Source organism: Pipra filicauda, unplaced genomic scaffold (genome assembly GCF_003945595.2).
Source record: "Pipra filicauda isolate LSUMZ 115617 unplaced genomic scaffold, ASM394559v2 scaffold80_size11013439_pilon, whole genome shotgun sequence".
In the NCBI taxonomy this organism is placed as follows: Eukaryota; Metazoa; Chordata; class Aves; order Passeriformes; family Pipridae; genus Pipra; species Pipra filicauda.
This window is the reverse complement of record NW_024104987.1, coordinates 2,490,423-2,513,483: the sequence shown is the minus strand read 5'-3', so window position 1 is coordinate 2,513,483 and position 23,061 is coordinate 2,490,423. Positions and strand designations below refer to the sequence as shown.

At 45.9% G+C, this 23,061-nt stretch overlaps 1 protein-coding gene across 3 annotated transcripts in view; it reads right to left on the bottom strand.

Annotated features, from left to right (window-relative positions):
* Window positions 1–1,477: 1,477 nt before the first annotated feature.
* Window positions 1,478–23,061, bottom strand: part of ABCA5 (ATP binding cassette subfamily A member 5) — a 36,568-nt gene continuing 14,984 nt past the window's right edge. For all 3 annotated transcript variants that reach the window (XM_027736553.2, XM_027736552.2, XM_027736555.2), the window contains 28 exons: window positions 22,578–22,688; window positions 21,911–22,086; window positions 21,424–21,543; window positions 20,487–20,625; window positions 20,257–20,347; window positions 19,875–20,014; window positions 18,199–18,318; window positions 16,952–17,153; window positions 16,547–16,716; window positions 15,551–15,684; window positions 14,463–14,600; window positions 13,699–13,812; window positions 13,278–13,448; window positions 12,310–12,423; window positions 11,925–12,062; window positions 11,086–11,160; window positions 10,491–10,582; window positions 9,876–10,002; window positions 9,661–9,778; window positions 9,464–9,555; window positions 9,139–9,314; window positions 8,521–8,596; window positions 8,345–8,439; window positions 7,306–7,425; window positions 6,945–7,094; window positions 5,948–6,027; window positions 5,647–5,702; window positions 1,478–4,807 (listed from right to left, as the gene is read on the bottom strand). In XM_027736553.2, coding sequence (XP_027592354.1) covers window positions 4,700–4,807; window positions 5,647–5,702; window positions 5,948–6,027; window positions 6,945–7,094; window positions 7,306–7,425; window positions 8,345–8,439; window positions 8,521–8,596; window positions 9,139–9,314; window positions 9,464–9,555; window positions 9,661–9,778; window positions 9,876–10,002; window positions 10,491–10,582; window positions 11,086–11,160; window positions 11,925–12,062; window positions 12,310–12,423; window positions 13,278–13,448; window positions 13,699–13,812; window positions 14,463–14,600; window positions 15,551–15,684; window positions 16,547–16,716; window positions 16,952–17,153; window positions 18,199–18,318; window positions 19,875–20,014; window positions 20,257–20,347; window positions 20,487–20,625; window positions 21,424–21,543; window positions 21,911–22,086; window positions 22,578–22,688 — 3,443 coding nt within the window. In that variant the 3' untranslated portion in view covers window positions 1,478–4,699. The remainder of the gene's footprint in view (window positions 4,808–5,646; window positions 5,703–5,947; window positions 6,028–6,944; window positions 7,095–7,305; window positions 7,426–8,344; window positions 8,440–8,520; window positions 8,597–9,138; window positions 9,315–9,463; window positions 9,556–9,660; window positions 9,779–9,875; window positions 10,003–10,490; window positions 10,583–11,085; window positions 11,161–11,924; window positions 12,063–12,309; window positions 12,424–13,277; window positions 13,449–13,698; window positions 13,813–14,462; window positions 14,601–15,550; window positions 15,685–16,546; window positions 16,717–16,951; window positions 17,154–18,198; window positions 18,319–19,874; window positions 20,015–20,256; window positions 20,348–20,486; window positions 20,626–21,423; window positions 21,544–21,910; window positions 22,087–22,577; window positions 22,689–23,061) is intronic.

Genomic DNA, 23,061 nt, shown 5'->3' with positions numbered 1-23,061 from the left:
TTTGCAGAGCTGACCCAAACAAGGGCTGTCTGGTTGTTGCTTAACAAAAGTCTGTAGCTCTGCTGCAGCTGCTGATTTACTCATTTTCAAGGAATGAGCTCATTTAGGAGAGTGTTTTCCAGCATCACTTCCCATTGGGCAACAAGTGGGAAATGGGGAAGGCTCCTCGTGACTGCAAAAAGCCCTTCTGAGATGCACTTCACTAAAAAATAGCATGTTTCTGACCATGCCCACAGTGTGCTGGCAGCACCTAGCCCTGGGGAGCCCTGGTACGACTGCACATCAGCTACAGAAAAGGCTTTTCAACATAAAAATAACACCTGCTCCAAAGTGTTTCTTAGGATTTCCCATCCTGGGCACTGGGAATGGCTCTGCTGCTGGACCCCAGTCCAAGGCAAACCCTCAGGGCTTCACTGAAAAGCAGCAGGAGAACACACAAAATACCATTAATTAAATCCCCAAGCAGATGCTCCATAGGATTTCTGAGAAGGGGACTTGGGACCATCCTTTATATCTGCCAGGAAGAGTGGAAGGGCTGGGAATGGAGCCAGACCCTTCCAGAGGGACATACCAAGCTGTGCATTGCAGGAAAAAGGAACAGCGAGAGCTCCAGGAAACCCTTATCAAAGAGAAATTCTGCATGTTAAATCAGGGACTTTCTGAAGGTCTCTTAAAGGCAGTATTATAAGGGAATGAATTAATTTTACAGCTTTTTAAAAAAAAAAAATACATGGCACACTGCCCCTACACACCATGAAAGACAAACAAGTATGAAATTCTGGGAACTGTCACCAAAATGAGATTAGATTTCTTTGGGGTTATTTTCCTCTCCAGTGATGGGTCTGGAGAGCACAAACCTCTTTCAGTTTGCTACACCCTTCACTGATCCACAGGGCTGGAGGTGACCTCCTCCTCCTCTTCCTCCTCCTCAGCAGGGTCACTCTGGGGAGCCAGCAGTCCCAGAGGACATCCAAGGAGCAGACAGTGTCCTCCACCCCTGCAGACCACGTTTCCATGTCTCACCTTCAGCCAAACCTCCCTGTTACCCCAGAGCCAGCACCCACTCACCCACCCAGCGAGTTCGCCTGGGGCACAGCTCCAACCAGAAAAATGAACTATTTTTCATTCAGTGGGGTTAATTTTCCAGTGGCTGGAGGTGATTCATCCCTGCAGATGCAGGACGTGCCGTGCCAGGAGCGCACAGCTGCCGGGGGGGCACTTCCAGCCCCAAGTTGGGATGAATCAATCCGGCTGCAAAACGGGAGACAACCACGGGAGGTCGAGTCCCAAGTGTTGCAATCCTGAAAAACTCCCCAAATTCAGCTAAGAATACACAGTCTGCCCTCCCAGCCAAGCCAAGTTCTGGGGCCCCCCACACTCTGCCTGAGCCACTCACCTGAAGCCCAAGAACAGCCAAAGCCTTTGAAAACAACCCCTTTGTTTCTGGCAAAACACACACATGACAGAAAGCCGAGCGTTTAACAATCCAACCCATCTTTATTTCGCTAGTACTTTCTGCAGGGAAAGGAAAATCCTCACCTTTACAAGTACAGCCAAGTGGTAAAAGAAAGGCAAGTGTATAAAATGAACTGCACGTGGTTCAACACCAGGAGGAGCATCACAAACGTGGCACCTTTAGGCCCAACACCTTCTGCTTCTGCTACCAAAGTTCTGGATGTTGGCTATGCAATAGACTTCACTCACTATACAGAGATATTTTTAAATAAGGACTTCTCTCAGGAGTGTAAACAAAACTCAAGACACATAAAATTCTCCATAGAAAAATACAACCTTGTAACAACACCACAAAGTAAACGTGTTTTCCAAGCTTTGGATGTATCAGCTACTATCTCACAACAACCTTGCAAGATAACTAAAACCATCACACCTGGGAATGGTGACCCAAACGGGGTGGATCTGCCCCAAATCCAGCTGCCTTGGCTCCAGTTTATCTCCTACAGCACACGCTGTGTGTGTTGTACACCTGGGACTTGGCATGTCACTGATAACAGCTGAACAAAGGGACTCAAAAGCACAGCAGCAAAGCTCTTGTGTTTCCAGGGGATTCTCTGGATTAATTTTGCACGTGTTTCCCCCCTGTCCTGGCAATTACAGACATTGTGTGACGCTTTGAAACACTTCTGACACAACACACTAGGATGACAGTGATGTTTGGGGGTGGCATCTTACCCCCCACTGACACACGATGTCACCATGCCAAAAAGATCCCACCCAAACGCACAGTCACTTAAATGAGCCAAAAATCTTTGTCCATGTAGCTGCACAAATACAGTGCCACCATCCCCTGGGTTCCTCCAGGATAAACAACAGCACCAAACCGAGCTCATCTGGCTGCTAACCCAAGTTTTCATATGATCCATTTGAAAAGTCAGATAATATGGAACTATCTGAAACAGGACGTTGTCACCCAGGCAGTACAGAACTATTTTACAGGCTATTAACTCTAAGTTAAAGAATAAAACGAAAAGAAGACACCAAGGCTCACAGGTCACACTGGGCTTCCATAAGTTCACGTGACAAGAATGTGCTGTGCACTGATGGACTGATGTGACACTTGGCTGACACACCACTTACAAAGTAAGAAATGTGGGACTTGGAGAAGACACACTGAACTTGTACCTACCTACAAGGGAAAGTACCACCAGACAAAATCCTGGGTCCCACCTTTGCTCCAAATAAAGGAAAATGCTCAGGCTGGGAGCAATGGGCTGGGGGGCCCGGGGGCTAAACAAACAAAACACCCGAATTTGGGGCATTTTCTTCTCTGACAGGGAAGATTCACCCCTAGAAGGTTCCACTGGAGCTGCAGTTCAGAGGCTGGTGCTTTAATGCCACCCTTTACCTCTGTTTCACTTCCAGGGCTCACCAAAACAGGCAGAACCACAGGCTGTGGTTGCCTGGGGAAGAAATGGCATGTCCAAGCTTTCTGCAGTGCTTGGGCTGGTTTTTAACCACAAAACCAAAGCTGCACATTCATATGCAATGCACAGGCACAAAAGAAGAGGAAGCAAAGTGGTACATAAAGAGCTCACATCTCCCTACAGTGGACTAAGAAACTAATCAAAACAGGTTTTGGCTCAACACAATGATAAACCATTATCAGACACGTTACACACATTATTGCCTGATAATTACAAACAGCTGGGACAACTCCACCTTAACCCAGTTTTTTGAGTTTTCACAAGAAAAACAAAAGATCTTTTCTAACTTTACTGTGAAGAGACATAAATGATATGACTTATGAAGCCAACATCTCGATATAAACACATCTCTGTACCTGTTCATTGCAGAGCAAAACAAACTGGGAGCAACCATTAATTTCACCTTATAAAACTAAAAAAAAAAATAAAATGATGATATCTTCGTGTAGAAAAACCAAACAAAATATTTTCAACATACATCTGTCATCTCTTAGGCTGAAGGATCACCTATTCTACTCCTCTCAGTGCTTCTGTGCAAACCAAAAGGCACCATTCCTGCGGGTGAGGCTGTGAATCGGGATCATTTGAGCTTGGTTTTCACAAAGGTCAGTGACAAATTGCCAGGCCAGGACAAAGCAAGTGTCCCTGTGTTACTGACTGCTATCCCAACAGAGAGGGATTAGGAAACACTGGTACGTGTACTTATGAATCCACTGGCAAGGAGAATGAAAACATCTCCAAAGGACTGTGTCTGAGAGCAGCTGGCAGGACACATGTTGTTACACCCAAGGAAAGAATCAGGCTGTTTTTAATGAACACAAGGAATACTCACATCTCTGCAAATCCCGTGACTACACAGTTATGTCTTTGTACTTTCCCCAGGCGGGGGAAGGAACAGATCCCCTCTGTGCACCCCCTGCCACCCCAGTGCATGCAGGACAAACACCAGTGCCACCCACAACGGCAGCAGGGCTCAGCCACAGCTGCCAACCTGCAGGAGAAATGAACGGAAGTGCCAACAAGTGCCATGTTATGCCTGTAAAATGAACATTTTCACGTTGGTCAGATGCCAAGCCCAGCTCGCGGTGGAATTCAGGACCCTCTCTGCAGTGATGCAGTTACTCTGGAGTGGGTTTTTTGGGAATTCAGGACCCTCTCTGCAGTGATGCAGTTACTCTGGAGTGGTTTCCCCCCCTCTCTTCTAAGCAGGTGCATCTTCAAAGCATAAGCAGGGATGGATGAGCTGGTGGAGGAGCAGGACCTTGCAGGGCTGTGTCTGCAGGGCACCTTGTGGGACAGGCAGCAGTGCCCAGCTGAGGGTACAGGGCACAGCAGGACCCTGTGAACCAGCCCCACAGGGAAGGATGCTCCACTGGCACCTGGCTTTGCTCAGATGCAGGGTCTCCTTTTAAGACAGCCCAACCTCTGGCACCCACCAGGCATGGGAGGGCTGAGGGAAGGCAGGTGGGAGCTCCTGCACCAGCCACCAACACCAGGAGACGACCAGTGTCCTCTTGCCCAACACAGAGCAGGGAACAGCGAGGGGAGGAGGAATTCCAGGTCAGCTGGGGACGCTCACACCGCGACTGTGGCGTTATTCCTAAGGCCAGGATGGTGGGACACGCTCAGGGCTTCCAAACACAGTTCTCCCTGTCCTTCCCAGCTCCAGTGTTTTCCAGGCACGTGCCCCAGCGTGTGTGTAGAGGATCACTGCTGGCACCACCAGCAGCTTCTGAGCAGATCTGGACACGAGGAGCTCAGAAGATGACTCGGTCCTCCTGCGTCCTCTCCCACCACAACGTGCTGTTCAGGGTGCCAAAGCTGCTGTCCTCCTCCTCCTGCTCTTTAGCAAGCTCCACAAACACCTGGAACACATGGAGAGGACATGAATACCCCGCGTGCTCCTTGTAAGAACATTCTCAGTCACAAATACAACCCATGCTAAAAACCTCATGAGCACTGAAAGCATCGCTTCATCTCCAAGTTTTTAGTATTTTGGGGGGTTTCTCCTTGCTTGTACCCTCCCACCTCGTTTCTTTAGAAGCACAGTGAAAAGGAAATTGAACATTCTGAAGGACATTTATCATCAGCAATAATTAATCAAGAATAAGCAATAACAAGCCTCAGCTTCACCCTCTTTTCAGCCATGAACAGTGACGCTCGACCTCGGAATAAATCAGAGCAGCTTTCCCATTAATGCCACAAATTTATTTTCCTCCAGTCACTGCAGTTGGCATCTTATTTTTAAAGGAGAAAATGGGAATAAAGAGGAGAGGGGGAACTGGCAATTCCTATTCACTTTGGAAAAAGGGGAACTCAGTTTCCCAAAAATACCCACACAGGCATCAGTAAAGTGGCCCCAGTGGCTTGAAAGCCAGGCATGGGGGATGAGCTGCCTGCACAGGGCCCTTCACCACAGAATCATGGAATGGTTTGGGTGGGAAGGGACCTTAAAGTTCATCCCATTCCACCCCCTGCCATGGGCAGGGACACCTTCCACTAGCCCAGGTTGCTCCAAGCCCCGTCCAACCTGGCCTTGGACACTTCCAGGGATGAGGTAGCCACAGCTTCTCTGGGCAGCCTGTGCCAGTGTCCCACTATCCTCATAGGGAAGAACTTCTTCCCAACATCCAATCTAACCCTTCCCTCTGTCTGACACCTTCACCTGGCAGGGTTTACTTCCACAAAATATCATTTAACATACCTGTTCCAGTGTTGCCTGAGAGAAGCTGTAGTCCTCGATGTTAAAGGTGTGTTTTACTGTGGAAAGAATTAATAAGAGCAGATTTAGGGATACTTCACTATCTCACACAACTGGATTTTAAGCTGGTACAAGTGCTTACTCGTGATTTCACAAGAAACAGAGTTGGGGACAACAATGATAAAAGAAAAGTAAATTAAATAAATGTGGAACAGAAATGGAGCAGCAACACCGCATGACAAAAGTGTCACTTATAGGAGACAAAAGGATTTCTGTATGTGAACTATGGCAAGTGCTTAATTACCTTCTTCCAGCTTGGAAAAAGAATGTGAAAGCGACTGTACATCTTCTTTAGGAATTTTATAGGCCAAAATAGAAGCAAAACTGGAACAAAGAGACAAAACTAATTTAGCTTCAAGCAAAATCATTCCAAGTAAAAATATTAATATCCAACTGAATGGATTTAAACCCATTCTCTGAGTGTTCCTTTGGGCATTTTGACTCATCATGATCATAAAGACAGGAGGAATGATGCAGCTCCAGCTGGTTTTTCATCTCAGAGATGCAGGTCCAGGTGCACCAGCTGAGATCCCCAGAGACTGTTCTATGACTTACATGCTCTTCAACTTTGATTCAACCATTCCTATTCTGCTTACTCATGGAAGATTCGCTGCCTGGAAGTCCCGAAGTTCTGAGTTTTTTTCCTTTGAAATGAGCTTAGAGGTCACAGCATCTCCTGGAACTTTGCACCACGTGGCAGTTCCCACAACTCAGATTCCAGGACAGGGAGCTGCTCTGCCCCACACATCTGCTGCTGAAAAGGGAACTTTCCCCCCTCCAGATCCCCCACATTTGAGGAACACTCCTTATATGATGCCTGCAGTGCACTTTTTGGAGAGGCTCGTCAGCAGTCACCCTCAGGTTCATACGGCAAAAGTTCAAAGAAAGCTGCTGGTGGAAAACTAACCAGCCCACCCTCAAACTCTGAGATGCCCCAGAGAACACTCAGGCTTTTCTAGGTAAGGGCCAGTGACTCTGCTTTTCCCCAGTTCCCAGAGGCCCTGACCAAGGAGGAAGTTGTCAGGCAACAGCTATGCAGAAATCGAGTTTTGCTTCCCCCGTGCCGAACATCTGCGCGGGCTCCCGGCCCTGCCCTGGCAGCCTGGGCTCTGCTGGTTCCCAAAACCCTTCCTCTTTTTCGCTGTGTGTAAATATTTACATTCCCTACCCGGTGCCAAGTTGCTGCTGAGAAATCAGAGGCTTTTATTAACATCATTTTCTGCGTGTTTGTCAAACTTCACCTTTCCTGGCGGTTGGCGTTGGGGAAGATGTGCAAAATCTGGCTCTGCAGATACTCCACCTGCTGCACATCTGCTGTTTCTTTTAGTTTCATCTCCAAGAAGTATCCTCTGCCAAACTTACTCTTCAGGTGTTGGACAGTACCTATACATCTAGCAGTTGCAGAGAGAAAATACCAGTTGTACATGTTAGACCACACTCAAGGAGCAGCTGAACTTCAAACAGACCCTTCTGGCAGTTTAAGATTAATTTTGTTCCGGATTTAAGGTACAAAAAAAATTGTCTATCTGTATTTTCAAAGGAATATATTTTGGCTGACAGCTGTCCTGTCCCCCCTGCCCCAGGGGGAGGCTCTGGTGGTACCTGAGCTGCCCAGACACCAGGATGGCCACACGGTCACACACAGCATCTGCCTCCTCCATGTAGTGGGTGGTCAGGATTGCTGCTCTCTCCTTGTTTTTGAAGGCTGCTCGAATTGCCCTCCTACAAAACACAGCCAAAAAACATCCTTGAACAAAACACTTGGCAGGTAACAGTAATTCCTGGGTTAGTAGGAAAAGAAGGCTGTGATGGTCCAACACAAACCCTCTATCTATGGACTGACACTACTCCCACAGCAACAATTAACACCTGAATTTTCCAAAGATGACTCAAATCTGTACTCCTTGTATTATTTTAAGGATTTCTTTCAGCTTTCAAGCTTTTAATCCCCAAGCTGTTCTGGGGGAGGACATAGATACAGTGCACCTGGCACTGAGGTTGGGTTGATTTTCCCCCTCTTGTGAGACCCCACCCAGATCACTGTGTCCAGCTCTGGGGCTCCCAACACAGGAGGATGTGGAGCTGCTGGAGCAAGTCAGGGGAGGTCATGGAGATGCTCTGAGGGCTGAATACCTCTGGTAGGAAGACAGGCTGGGAGAGCTGGGGGTGTTCACCTGGAGAAAAGAAGGCTCCAGGGAGACCTTAAAGCACCTTCCAGTGCCTAAAGGGGTTCCAAGAGAGCTGGAGAGGGACTTTGGACAAGGGCCTGGAGTGCCAGGACAAAGGGGAATGTTTTTAAACTGCCAGAGGGCAGGTTAGAGCAGATACTAGAAGAAATTCTTCCCTGGGAGGATGGGGAGGCCCTGGCACAGGTTGCCCAGAGAAGTTGTGGCTGCCCCATCCCTGGAAGTGTCCAAGGTCAGGTTGGATGGGGCTTGGAGCAACCTGGGCTAGTGGGAGGTGTCCCTGCCCATGGCAGGGAGTGGAACTGGATAAGTTTTAAGGTCCCTTCCCACCCAAACCATTCTGTGACTCCCTGTCTACGGCTCTCCCTAGTGTTAACATGGATAATGCACACAAATTCAGGCACATTCCCAAGGAGGAAGCACCCTGTGGCCAGCCTGGGCCTGGGGGCACTCACCACATGTGCTGCTTGGCTTTGGGATCCATCCCGGTGGACGGCTCATCCAGCAGCGTGACCCGGGGGTTTCCCAGCATACTGAGGGCAAAGCAGAGCTGGCAGGGAGGCAAAGGGGCAGGGTGAGGGCAGAGTGGTGCTGCTGACCCCGAGCACAGGCATCCAAACAGCCTCCATACCTTGCGTTTCAGCCCCACACCCAATTTCTTCGTCGTCTTCTGCAGGTGATCCTTCAAATCCAGGGCGCTCGCGATGCTGCGGAAGGGGAAGGACCAGAGAAAGGATGATGGTTCAGCTTCCCCCTCATCCCAGTGTGCAAACAACCCTGTTTGAAAAGCTCAGTTACAAATATTTGTATAGGAAGTACAAAAAAAAGCAGAGCAATAAGTAGAATTGGAGGTGGGTCCTTCCGTACAAAAGCCACCTGCCCCACGTCCTGGAGGAGCCTGTGGTGACAACCCAGAAACAGCTCCAAGCCTGGGACTCTCTGCCCTTGCAGCTTCTCCAAAGGTCATTGTTAGCACTTCCTAACTTTAAAAAAAATATATACAAAAATTAGAAATGCCAATTGAATTTTGTGTGGCTGAACCTGTATCTCCTCACCTAAATATTCACACTTGCTGAGTTTGCTGGAAAGATCCAATTCAACTTAAACGAAAAAAAAAAAAAAAAGAAATTGCACTTGGGGTGAAGAATAAAACACCATAAAAGGGGCAAAACCCCTCCAGCAATAAACCTGAAAAAACCCTAAGAAAAATCCAGCTAAACCTCAAGGATTTTTAAAATGAACTACTCACCGTTTGACGACTTCCTTAACATCAGACTGACTCATTCCTTTGATAGCACCATAAATTTCAAAGTGCTCCTGCAGTGTAATATCTGGCCAGAGAGGGTTTGTCTGAGGACAGTACCCCACAAATTTCACGGAGTCATCTTCACTGCTCAGCCCCAAAGAATAATCTCCCATCAGAACCTGCGAGGAAAACGCACAGACCTCGCTCCAGAACATTACAGATTTCCAAACTGGTTTTGCACATTGCACTCAGGAACGCTCGAAATAACAATAATAATAAAATCTAAATAAAAGTTAATTTTTTATATAACTTGTAGCATGTAACATACTTGCCCACTGGTGGGTTCAATCTCCCCGACGAGCATATTAATTAACGTGCTTTTCCCAGCTCCGTTGGGTCCCAACAAACCCAGTATTTCTCCTAAAGAAAGGATGACACAAACCATTGCCCACAAGGTCAGATAAACGGATCCAAGGGTTGTTTTTGTACATAGAACAGCTCAACAGCAAGTCACTGAACTCCAACCTTTTTTTACGCAGAGAGAAACATGTTTTGTTGCCACTTTCTTTATTTTTCTCCCCAGAAGAAATTCCTTCCTTTCATCAAACTCCTTGTGCAAGCTGCTGACCAGGATTGCTGGCATCTAGTAGGGGAGAGGGAAGTGGCTGCAGATCCCAGCAGCTCTGGGAAACCTCCAAATGTGGGGTTTGGGCAGTGCCTGCGGGCGTGCAGGACTTTACCTCCTCACTTTTGGGGCTGCTCAGGATCTCTTTGACTCTCAGTCTCTCTGCCCTCACATCTTCATCCTCGTTCTCCTCATGTGGCACATCTGGGAACTTCCAGGTTCTGGCTTTTGTAAAGCATTTTCTGAAGGGGAAGAACACAACACTGAGCTGAGGTTGGCTCAGGGCTTTGATGCTGAAAGCCATTTGTGTTTGCCAAGCCCAGGAGGGACAGATTCCTGCAGCTCATCTGAGAGCAGGAGGAGCTGAAGGGGACTGTCACCGTGTCACCTTTGTGCTGAGCTATTTGTTGGGTTATGGCATCTCTAGTCATGCAGTGGGAAAGGGTTAGTCCCCCTGTTTTCATACAGGGAACACGCTTACAAAATTCCGGATTTTGCACTGAAATAACTTAAAAAGAAAAAAAACCCCTATTTCTGCCCTTCTGTGCCTGAATTTCACACAACTGAAGCGAGGAAAACGAATTTTTCAGACACCTGGGATGGAATATAATGAAAGTTATTGTATTCCTTTCACTGCACACTCCGGTTTCACCACCAGCAGCACCTTTAAAAGCAGTTTCTTTGCACTATTGCTTTAAAATAATAAAAAAAGGCTGTTTAAGAGACACACCTGAAAAAGGGATCCTCTCTGACCGTCCTCCCTCCGTTCTTCAGCTCGAAGCACCTCAGCAGGAAGAGCCACACGACACACTGCAAATAGGGCTGAAGCAGACAAACACTGGTTACTGGGAGCACTGCCAGCCCTCCAGGGCTGGTGACCCCAAAGGTGACCCCACCAGTGTGATGAGGGATGAGAAGCTCCAGCTCTGCACCACCACAGAAGTGCTGGTGTTTCCAAGATGTTAAATACATCACTAAACGCATCTGAGGATGCACAATCAAAGTCTGCTCAGATTTAAGGGCAATTATTTGGGGGGTTTGGAGAGACAAGGGATTGCCCCTGCTCTGGAGTACTTGCTCCATCAGCACAGACTCCCATAATAATCAGAATTAATGCTGGCAGTGTTACTAAGGCCACTGAGGCAGCAGATGTTGAGCTTTACTGACTCTGCTCATGCTGCAACAGGCTGCAGGAGCTGCAGGCTCAGCAGTGCTGAGCACTAGATCAAATCTTTATTAACAGAGATGTGAACAGAAGGGGTTCCCAGCAGGAGCCAGCAATTCCCTAGGGCAAATAAGGCAGATAATGGAATTGCCATGCTCACAGCCAGAACTGCCACCAGCAGCCGGTCCCACGGGTCGTAGTATCCCCCACTCTTCCGTTTGCCTTTCCAGGAGACCTGAAAATTCAGGAAAAAAACACACATAACCACCTACCAGAGGCTGTGTATTTAATCTCCAGCAGCTATTTAAGTTATGGTGCTCAAGCACTTTCAGAGCTCTGCTCTAATTGCATGAGTCTGACACCGATAAAACTCCATCCAAATCCCGGGGGCTGCTCCTGGTTTCAAGCCACCAACTCCCAAAACCCCATCATGGGGTTTGCTCACTGAGAAACACATGGTTTTCCTTTGGATATCACGGAATCGTGGAATGGCTGGGCTGGAAGGTGCCCTAAAGATCATCTCATTCCCACCCCCTGCCATGGGCAGGGACACCTTCCACCAGCCCAGGTTGCTCCAAGCCCCATCCAACCTGGCCTTGGACACTTCCAGGGATGGGGCAGCCACAGCTTCTCTGGGCAACCTGTGCCAGGGCCTCCCCATCCTCCCAGGGAGGAATTTCTTCCTAATATCTAATCTAAATCTATTCTCTTTCAATTTAAAAACATGCCCCCATATCCTGTCACTACACACTCTTGTAAAAAGTCCCTCTCCATCTTTCTTGTAGGTTCCCTTCGGGTACTGGAAAAAAAATTAATGGAAAACTTGTTGCTTTCCTCATTTTAAAACTGAAACACTTTGCTTAACAGGAAAAAGGTGGGTTTTTTCCCCAGCATTGCTATTCTTCACATGCTAAATGGCTACAGATGACACATTAAAGATACCCACCCAGTCCCAGCCAGCTACAAGTGCTCTGAAAAGGATCCCCTGTGCCCCCTTACCTTTATAAAACAAATCAGACAGCCAATAAGGGGATAAATAGGAATGAAGATGGAGAAGACATAATGCAGGATGGTGGTTACCACGTAATAGTCCAGAAAAAAGGCCACTTCAGTGACAACTGTGCAGAGCAAGGCTGTCTGTACAAAAGAAAAGGAAAAAAAGTCCATTTTCATCCAGTTCAGACTCTCTAAGCGTAAGTTAACTAATTTGAGGCATATTTTTTAAAGCTTTTATCATTTAGGATGTGACAGGAAGACAGAGATGCTGGTAAATGTTTCACATTTCCTGTGCATTAAGGGCAGACAGTTAAATAAATTAACTGGGAAGCTGTTGTGGAGCTCACCAATCTTCCCTGTTATCCCAACTCAAGGTCAAGTTACTCACCACTGAAAATATAAATGACCAAAATTCTTTCGTGTTCTGGACTTTTCTAAAGGTGAAGGAGACCACGTAAGTGAAGAGCACAACTGAGGGGACGTAACCAATCAGGCAAAAAATCTGCAAACACAGGGAAGGTTTCTCAGGAATGTGAAGCAAGAATTTCTTGTTTAAGTATCAGCTGGAATGACTTTGGTGTGATACATAACTCTGAATTCATCTTTGTCACTTAATTTGATTTATTTTGCTGCCTTGGTACATATATTATTAGAGACACAAATGCAAGAGTGTGAGGTGAGGCAGGAACCTCCCTCCTTTAAACTCTTCCCCATTTTTTTTATAACACAGGATCCCATAAATGCCGACCTCAAGATTTTGGCAAATAGTAAGAATTCTACCTTGGCATTTGTGTAGAAATTAAAACAAGGGGAGAGAACCAGCCCTGCAGCACATCCCAAACCTGATTATCTCAGAGCTTCTGGGAAAGCAGCAAGGAAAAGCTGATTCCTCTCAATTACAGCCAATCTCACAGGGAAGCCCGCTCTGAATATCAAAGACACGAAGTCTTGTGGTGTCTTCAGTTGAATCACATGCTGCAGCTCACTGCAGAGATGGGCTGTGCTCAAAGTCACTGTGACCTTGTCATTAGCAGTGCGTTGATGCAAACAGAGCAATTATCAGTCCCAGCAAAGAGCACAAAGCAGGCTGGGAAAACAGGGAAAAAAAGAAGGAGCACCTCCTTGGAAAACGCTGGTATTTTAAAGCTTTATTGCTCCAGCTCTGAATGAAACTCCAAGATCTGAACAATTTTCCCCACAAAAAGTGTTTTGCCTTTGGTGCAGCCTCAGCGCCGGAGGCTTTATTTGGGCGTTTTCCCCATAAATCCATTGGAAAAATTCAACTGAACCACCCAAGAGAAATAAACACTCGTAGAAAACAAGGTAACCAGGCTCTCCCTTCCCCACCACACTCACCACAGCCAGGAACTTGCCCACATAGAAATAAACCCCATAGTGGAAGGCGAAGAGGCTCCCGATCATCAGGACGAGGATGGAGAAGAACAGCGGGAGGTCGATGACGGCTTGGCCCATCCAGTAAGCAGAGGGATAGAGCCCTGCAATCTTCAGCTGTGTGTAGGCCTTGATCTGCAACAGGAGAAGAAAACAGTGTTAATTGCACAGTAATTAAAATCAGTGCCATGTTAATCTGGCCCCGTGTTACCCGGTTACTGCCAATTTTAGCTTTTCCCAAACCTGCTCCACCCCAGGCAGCAAACAGCCATCCCATCCATGCTGCCTCTCAGGGCACCATTTTTAAACCCTCTTCAAGTTTTCCCCAAAAAAATCCAAGATTTTTAACTTCTTGTGTGTCTCTGGCTCAACACCTGGGAGGTACCTTATGGTTTTCCGCGTTGTCCATGGCAAAATAGGGCGGCATTCCAGTGATGATGATCCCCAGCAACACGGCTTCGAAATAGATCTCCATCCTGAAAATTGTGTCTGGAAGATTCTGGAATATAAACCAGATTTCTTCAGTGCCAGCATGTGCAGGACCAAGACACCACCTTAAGCGTTGGAATGTGACTGTAAATGCTAAAATATAAATTCTGTCTACGGCAACATCACTTGAGCTGCAGCATGAAGAGAAACAGCCATGGAAGTTCTGGGAGTATTTATATGAGGAATAAATAATAGCTAATGAACTTCTAGAGCATTTATCTCCTGCAGCAGGTCCTCTCCTCTCCCAAAGGCCACTCCAGCTTGGCACAGGAGGCAGCAGACCCACACCTGCAGGTCACCTCTAACAAACCACAACAACTTCATGGGATCATGGAATGGTTTGGGCTGGAAAGAATCTTAAGAGATCACTTAGTTCCAGCCCCTGCCATGGGCAGGGACACCTTCCACTAAACCAGGTTACTCCAAGCCCTGTACAACCTTTAATTCCCAACACCACATCCTCTTTCCAAGCCCTTTTCTCCTCCACTTCCACAACCTGCAGAGCAAAACCCCAGCACCTTTCACGTCCTCTTAAGGTCTCAAACAATCCCAACCAGCTTTTCCCTTGTTTTGTGGAGTGTTTCTACACTCCCTCTCTCACTCCAGGGACACTTTGCCGCCCACCCCATGTTTCAGGGTGACTTTTGGGGTGCTGCTCACCTGAATGAAGGGGTTGCTCCAGATTTGGATGCTCTCAGTCACATTTAAACTGCGCAGCAGGAGGTTGCTGACAATATTCATCAGAACTGGCAGGGAATGCACCATGGTGCTGTTGAATATGACAGCGAAAACGTAATTCTAGGAAGAAAAGTACGTGCTGTATTAATTCTTCTGCACGAAGGGCAATTCCCTGAGAGGGCTCTCCTTAATTAAACCTGAGCATTGGGAAAAATCTTTGCATAATTGAGTCTGCTTTGCAGGGAGCTCTGGGCTGCTCAGAGTGGTTGTAACACATAACCTAATTCAGGAAAACAGTCATGTTCACAAAGAGAACAAATTATTTGGAATAAATTCCCAGCATGTTTTATGGAACTGTGACACTATGACAAATGACACTCCAGGCAATTACAGCCTGAAAAAACAAAACACACAAGGACCCACACTCGGATGTTCTCGCTAATGGATTTAAAAACCAGACAGGCAAAAATTTACAGGAGCTGAGGAGCTGCACTAGCACACTGATGGGAGCAGTGTCAATGAGCAAAAATGGGAACAAGAACCAGAGCTGGCAGACTGCAAAGCAGTTCCTCTGCTGGGGATTAAATACAACCCCAAAGCTCACATCTTCCCGACAGCCCTTCAGTGACCATATGGAAAAGAACACGTACAATCCATGAAACTCGTTTTTCTTTACACATGAGAGCACCACAGAATTGTACTTCTGTCAGATTGTGTAATTCAGTCAGTACAAGGAAAAGAAAAAAAAAAAGATAAAAGAATTCCTATGTCAGGTCCCTTGAGAAATAAAACATTTCTGTTGGCTTTTTGTGTCATTTTGGGGAAGAAAGGAGGAGGGAAGTTTGATTGGCCTACTGTAATTATAATTATGGAAGAACATTCATTTTGCTAATATTTCCATTCTGTTAATACAAGTCCTCTTTTCAGGCCTTTTGTATAAGGAATACAACGTAATATTACTTGATTCTCTGACTCAATAGTTGCTTTTCAGGTAAGAGTATCATAAACCAGCCCCCAGCAGCTGCTTGGGGGCTCTTTGGGGCACAACCCAGCCAGTCTGTCCATCTCACCTGCCTGGATTGAAGGGCAAACACATTTAAAGCTGCACTGTGAGGTGCAGCTGAGACATAATCACTGTCATTGAACATCTCCAGGAGTATGTTCATGCTCCCAAGGGAGTGGACAATGTCATTGATATCCGATTCTGGCAAGAACAGAGAAAACACAGAATCACTAAAGTTGGAAAAGAGCTTAAACATCATTAATCCAATCATTAATCCAGCACTGCCAAGCCCACCACTAAACCATGCCCCTGAGTGCCACATCTCCACGACTCTGAAATCCCTCCTTATCACCAGTTTGTAGTATTTTACACAAAATTATTGATGCATTTTCTCACTGATATAACCCCATGAAAGATCACTGTTTCCTTTCACTCATGCCCACCAGAGAGTCCTCTGCTATTCTGAACAACACAGATTATTTTATTTTGGTTTCCCACTCAACAGCCTCCAAAGAACTCAGGAAAAATTTTTTTGTTATGTTCTCCAATTAGTTTGTGCAACTCAAGTGCAGCAGTGAGGGAGCAGAGCTGCCAACAAGCATTATCAGGATATTCAAGGTTTGAGTTGAACAGTGAATTAGCAAAAAAAAAAAAAAAAGCAGGAAAAGTAAATTGTATTAAGCACAAATTCCCAACAGCTGGAACAGATGCTCCTTTCCATTGCCTGGATTACTGCTGTGCACTTTTAAAACATCTTAAGTTGAAACAAAAAGCAAATTTTCCAAAGTGTTTTATAGCAGGATTTTAATGCTGATTATCTAAATCTCTCTGGCCAGTTCCTTCATATGGATCATCCTCTGACACAGCAAGAAAGAGGTTACTGGACATGGCAGGAGGAGGAAGATCTGTGAACTAAACCCTATGGCACAAATGATATTCACTCTCTGTCATCTCTGGGTACTTGGAAACTGTTCATCTGGGTTAACTTGCAGGAAAATTTTGTCCCCAATCCCAAAAGTAGCTACACTGAAGAGAGAGGTGAAGACAGGAGCTGCTCCCCTACCTGTGGAGTTCTGCAGCAGGAGCCGACTCCTGTACTTGTGATAGTTCTCTCCAGGCTTCAGCAAGTACAAATCTGGGGAAAGTTTGATAGCAGCTACAGAATTTTTGATGATGTGGTGTATGAAAAACAATAAAATCTGAACGACAAGAAATATCAGAAAAAGCAACAACCTGAAAAGAAATAAAAAGTTTGGGGTTCATTAAAATCCAGCGAAAGCCAGTCCAGTTTATGTGCATGTTATTAAAACACCTCCCTCACCCCCCAAAAGAGAATGTATTCAACAGAAATGACAGCTTCATATTTACATTTAAAACACAGTAAGTATGTGAAAAAAATTAATCAAATCCTGCCCTTTCTCTGGTGTCATTCAAACAGGTTTTAAGACTTCTGTATCTCAATACTTACATAACTCTCACACATTTATTTTCCCTCTTCAGGGTAAGGAAATGCACTTTGGCTATGGTGGAAACCTGCTTCTTCCACAGGGCTGTGTTGCTCATGGCTGGAGCCTTTGTCTCTGACAGCATCAGCAGGCTCTGCTCCATGTCATCCAAGGATTTGTTATCCACCTCCTCCTGCACTTGCTGGGAATGGAACACGCTGTAATCTGAAAAAGGGGAGAGGAGAACTCTACAGAGTCAATGCTCTGACAGAGCTACAGGGTTGAAATGGGAGAGGTGGAGGAGCCAGGTGGTCCTTCCTACTGAAGAATTCATCTCATCCTATCCCATCCCACCCCATCCCATCCCAATTTCTCAACTTAATCCCAAGGTCACTGACACTGATCCACCCCCATCACACACATGGCACATACTTAAGGCAGATGACAAATTTTTGCCACTCAAAACGTGCAGACTTGCCCCAATTTCATACCACTGGCCTGTGTATGCACCTGTATTATTCAGCACCAGCATATTCAGCTGTTAAATCCTCCCACACTCACACAAACTTTGTGGAGCAGGGTAGTAATTCTACTTACTTAGTAAGTTTATATATCAGTATACTATATATACACTATAGAGTATATATACTTACTTATACTAGTAAGTCTGTATCACACAGAAAGCTTTAGAATTATGAAAATAGCTTAAACGATTAAAGTTAACAAAAAAAAAGGAATTTATTAATTCTGGAATGATATTAAGCCTATTCAGCTTATCATTTGAATTGAAAGTTAATTTCAAAGGAGGAGAATTGAGACAAGTTGAGCTGTTTCAGCCTTAAGTGCAGCCACTAATGTTGCAGAAAGTTGGAAATTAATTTCACGCTGTGCATTTATAAATTCTTGAAAGCAAAAAGTCCATTAGGAAAATAAAGGACATTTTAAAAAAGCAAACCATTAAATGTGTGACTGTGAAGCAGAGGAGTCAGATGCAAGAGCACTGGATGAAAAATTAATAAGTGAAAAGCTTTTCCCCTGGATCCTCCCAGAACCACCTCCTGCCCAATTCACTGCTTTTTCCCGGTTTTCACGTTAAATATTTCAACGGCCTGGAATGTTACCAGGCCAAAGGAGCCCCACCTTGTTGCAGCACCTTGGGAGAGGAGTTGTTACTCTTACCTCCTGCTGGCAGTGACAATTCCATACTAACTGAGATTAAAACAAACATGAGACTAAACTAAACCAAGAGAACATTCCTGGCCCACCCCACCTGCTTGGTCGATCTCTGCCTCAACTTCCAGCTTCAGGTAGACGTCCTCCAGCGTGGTCATGGACACGCCGTAGGTGATAACACCCAGGTGGGAGTGGGTGTCCAGGTCAGAAAACAAGCCTGGGGACAGACATGACACATAACTCTGCAGTTGTGCTCCACCACCTCCTGAGAGAGCTCCAAGCACACCAGACACATCCCTAAAGCCTTGGAAAAAGCACTAACATAGAAATATCGATGTTCAAAGATGAAGATGCAGGTCATGGCTTGATAATCAAGGTTGGGATAAGCTCCTTTTAGCACCAAACTTCAATCTCTGTGGTCAGGGAAACATGGTAGGTTTTCCTGAAGCTGTGGTGTTGATGAAAATCACCTCAGCATCCTAAAGCTCCTGGGCTGAGAGCTGCCTCTGGGCAGCTTCAGAAGCCCCTCTCCTGGTAGCATCATACCCAGGGGCTGCAGGACAGGTCATCCTATCTAAATCCCAGCCCAGGCACAAAGGGATTTTACAAATAAAACCACTGAGTAATTGGATATCTATATAAGATACGTACTTTTATGCATATAAAAAGAATTCCCAGATGTGTAAAGCAAGGTTAACTGGACAGCAAGCAGAGCCTGAGGACCAACAAGAGGTTCAGAGAGAACACTAATTAATACCCTTGGATAAAAATGCTATTGAGCTCTTGTTAGTCCTATAAAATAAAGGACCTAAAATGAGGAGCTTAGAGCCAAGGTCAGGCTGAAGGGAAATGCTAATGTATAAAATGGGAAGAGCAGCTGGATCCCTGATGCTGCTGCTCTAATCTCTGCAATTTCTTCTGCCCCACTGACCAAGGCACATTCCCAACCTTGGCTTCTCCTTGCAACAGTTTGGGGGAATTGATTCCATCTTACATAAAAGGTGTCTGTTTTCAAAAGTACACGATGTGGCTGCTAAAGGCAAGGCTAATAAATTATTAACTCAAATGCAGCAGGGGAAAAAAACCCACTTATGAAATATCAGCTGCATATTCCCATCGGTGTTGATTCTCCCTTCGCTTTCCACATGGCACAGAGGACACAGTGTTTATTCCATTTATTTCTGGGAGGTGAACAAGGAGCTCTGCACAGGACTGATCAGATAATTGCTGCCATCTAGTGAAATCCTCACATCTGCTCCATGCTCCCTCTCACCACTGAATTTTAAGGCAGTGACACGGACAGCATTACTGTTTTAGAGGTTATCATTTTACTGTCTTTCACAGATTGCTTTTGAGTGTGATGATGCTCTTTGCAGCTCACACAAGGGTTGTTGATTTTTGTAGGATTTGGGGCTTGCTGGATTCCCACTGGAGGCTAGCCTGGCCCATTAAAACCCTCTGCAACAAGATCATGCTTCTGCAGGACAAAGGGATGGTCGGGTGAAAGGGTCTCTTCACCACAGAGGCATCAGCCCAGCACTTGCTGTCAGGTACCCACATCCCTCTGACACACCACAGCCCCCCTGGAGGAGGTAACAAGGTCCTCACTCACCTGAGAAAGACCTCACTGACTCACCATCAGCCAAATAATAACATATATAATCACAGGTAACTGCAGAATTGACACTGTACCAAGAGGTGCAGCTACAGCCACGCCTGATGGAATTCCCCTCTGCAGCCACTCATCCCTGCAGCACAAAAACCCATCAATACCTGCAAATTTGTCCACGTCCTTGAGGGGGAGGGTGTACACAAGCTGCTCATCGTTCTCCTGGATCAGGGTGGCTGCAGGGATGTGCTGCCTGATCAGAGAGGTCGTAGCTTCCGTGTTGCAATAGGCATCGATGTGCATGCTAAAAACACAGCCCCAGAAACTGGGGGGTTAAAGCCTGACCTTCTCCTGACACTGCACCACAACAATCAGCCAGCAGGGCACCACAGTCACCAAACACTCAATTTTATCCTTCAAGATGATAAAAGGATTTTCTTTTTTGGGGGGAGGGAAGGGGGGCAGAGGGTGCTATCTTAAGAGATTGCAACAGAAAACAATAAAAAGAAAATACCTGATGGCACATAAATACCACAAAACACTTACCTCAAGCGGTAGCCAATTCCCCACTTGCTTTTGAGAAAGAGAGAAGATCCGAGGCACTTCAACATCCCTTGAGAAATCACAGCTTTACGATCTAGAAACAGAAGTCAAGAAGGCCCCTTTGAAGCACAAGATTGAGAATTTCCCCCAAAACTCAATGATATATTTCAAACAAACGTGCATTCTGTTGTTTGGCACCCCAGGCTGGCACCCAGGGTGGCACAAGATCTCACCAGCCAGGATATCTGCCTCGTCCATGAAGTGGGTGCTGAACACGGTCACACAATTGGCTTTCCTGTTTTTCAGGAGGTTCCAGACGATGTGCCGTGAACAGGGATCCATCCCGGCCGTGGGCTCGTCCAGCAGCAAAACCTTGGGGCAAAACCAAGAGTGTTTTCAAAGCCACATCCATGTGCACTGACCTCAGGAACCCCTACAGATCCAGGGGGTTTTGTCTGAAGCCTGTTAGTTATTCCTCTAAAACACATAAGGAACATTCCAGACTAAGTAATGCAGCTGCTGCCACTACACTTTGAATAAATCCATCTCCTGTTGTGACAAATGGAAAAATCCTATAATAGCTTAATGCCATAGTCTGTTCTATTCTGGTTCTAACACAATTACATATTAGAATTAACAATTTAGCTGTGGATTCACTTTTTCTCCTAAGGGGTGGTTAAATACACACACCTGCTTTTAAAACCCCCAGGAACTGTCACACACATCATTTTTAAATACAGATCTCAAAGCAATCCCCATCCTCACAGGCCAGAAATTACAGAGTTGGAACACAAAAGAGCTCTCTGGCTCCATTCCTGCTCCTGGATGGCTTTGTGAGGAAAGCATCCAACAATTTGACTGTTGGGGGCTAAATGTTACCTGCCAGAAGCTACAGAAAACTTGTCACACTGTTTATTTCCCAAAGAGATCAAATTCGGAGTTACTGCCATTACCTGAACCTTTAACAGCCTTGAGCACAAAGGTTGAGTCATTAAAGTTGTTTTAATTAAGCCATAAATGAAGAAAAAAAAAAAAAAGGAGCAACAGATGCTGAGAGTAACAATTACTGCATCTTACATATTATTATATATATGAATTAGTTTAGACAAGAGACACCAAACCATCAATGTATCAGTGATGCCAAGCTGGGAACAACTCCATCACTCTCACCTTGGGGTTCCCAAGAACAGCAACTCCCACTGACAGCCTCCTCTTCTGCCCCCCACTTAGTTTTTTAGCTTGATTGTCCCTGATGGGCTGCATCTCCAAATCCAGCAACACCTTCTGCACCTTGAAAACACAAGAAACACATTTACTGTCTTAAAAAAAAATAAATCTGTATAGTGTTTTTAAACCAGATTATGAACAATTAACATTCAAATTAACTGCTGCTAATTCCCAGTTTATTCTGTATGTGAACTGTGCATACGAAGTTTAAAGGTGTCTATGCTTGAACCCAAATGCCAGGATTTAAAGTTTTTCCATGAACATTTTAATCTCCTAGGAAAAATTAACAGTTTATCTTTGCCAAAATATCTGTACCTCTTGTCTACTGTACCATAAAATAATATTTCCCTCCAAACTTGTCTAAAAGGATATTTTGATTTACAGGTTAGAAGTGAACCTATAAGACAACACCTGTGCCCAGGTGACTTACTTCTTGTATCAAATCATTCTGAGGGATTCCCTTAATGGCAGCAAAGAGGGAGAGATTCTCCTCCACAGTTAAAATATCAAAGTGTATGTCAGACTGAGGGCACACCCCCGTTATCTGCCGCACTTCCAGCATCTCATCGATCTCGGAGACTTTGTGCCCATAGACAGAGACAAACCCTAAAACAAGAATTAAAACAAATCCAGGAGCAATCAAGGAAGAAGGTCTTTACAGCCAGAGAGCAGGTGAATGTGGCTATGAATTGAAGGTGAACTTTAGGAGACCTTATAGGGTCTGAGGGGGCATTACAGGAAGGCCCGAGAGGGATTTTCACAAGGGCAGGGAGTGACAGGACAAGGGGGAAAGACCTTAAGATGAAGGAGGGCAGGGATAGATTAGATATTAGAAAAAAATCTTTATTATAAGGATAGTGAAGCACTAACACAGGTTGTCCAGAGAGGTTGTTGACTCCCCATCCCTGGAAGTGCTCAAAGACAGGAAGCTGTCCCTGCCCAAGGCAGGGGGTTGGAATGAGATGAGCTTTAAGGCCCCTGCCAACCCAAACCACCCAGTGATTGTATGATTCTGTTTCAAAGTTTGGTGCACCCTGAAATAAAGATCATGAGCTTTGCTTTTGAAAGCAGGGCACCCAAAAGCCCCGAGGACTCACCATCCGTGGGTGGGCACAGCCCACAGAGGATGTTCATCAGCGTCGTCTTCCCGGTGCCGCTGTGCCCCAGCAGAGCCGTGATCTGACCCTCGTAGATGTCAAAGGACAAATCTGGTCCCCGGGGCAGAGGAAGAGGAGATGTCAGGGATGTGCTCCTGGCACTGGAGCCAGCTCCCAAGGCAGAGGTAAATTCAAATACTAACATATGGGGTATGCATTCACACTCTGCTGGGGGCACACCTTACCTCCATGGCTGGGCATGGGATAGGCCCTGCACCCACATCTAAAAGCCACACAGGGAAACAAAATGAAAATATCAGGGAGAAGGGGCAGGGAAGATCATATCACCACAAGGGCAGAGGAGGAATAACAGGGATGATACCAGTAGGCTTTCCTTAGTGATAAGGGTTCACTTCTTGGGGTACTGTTCTAAACAAGATTACTGCCCAAGCTGTGAGAGAATACACACACAGGCACATCTGGC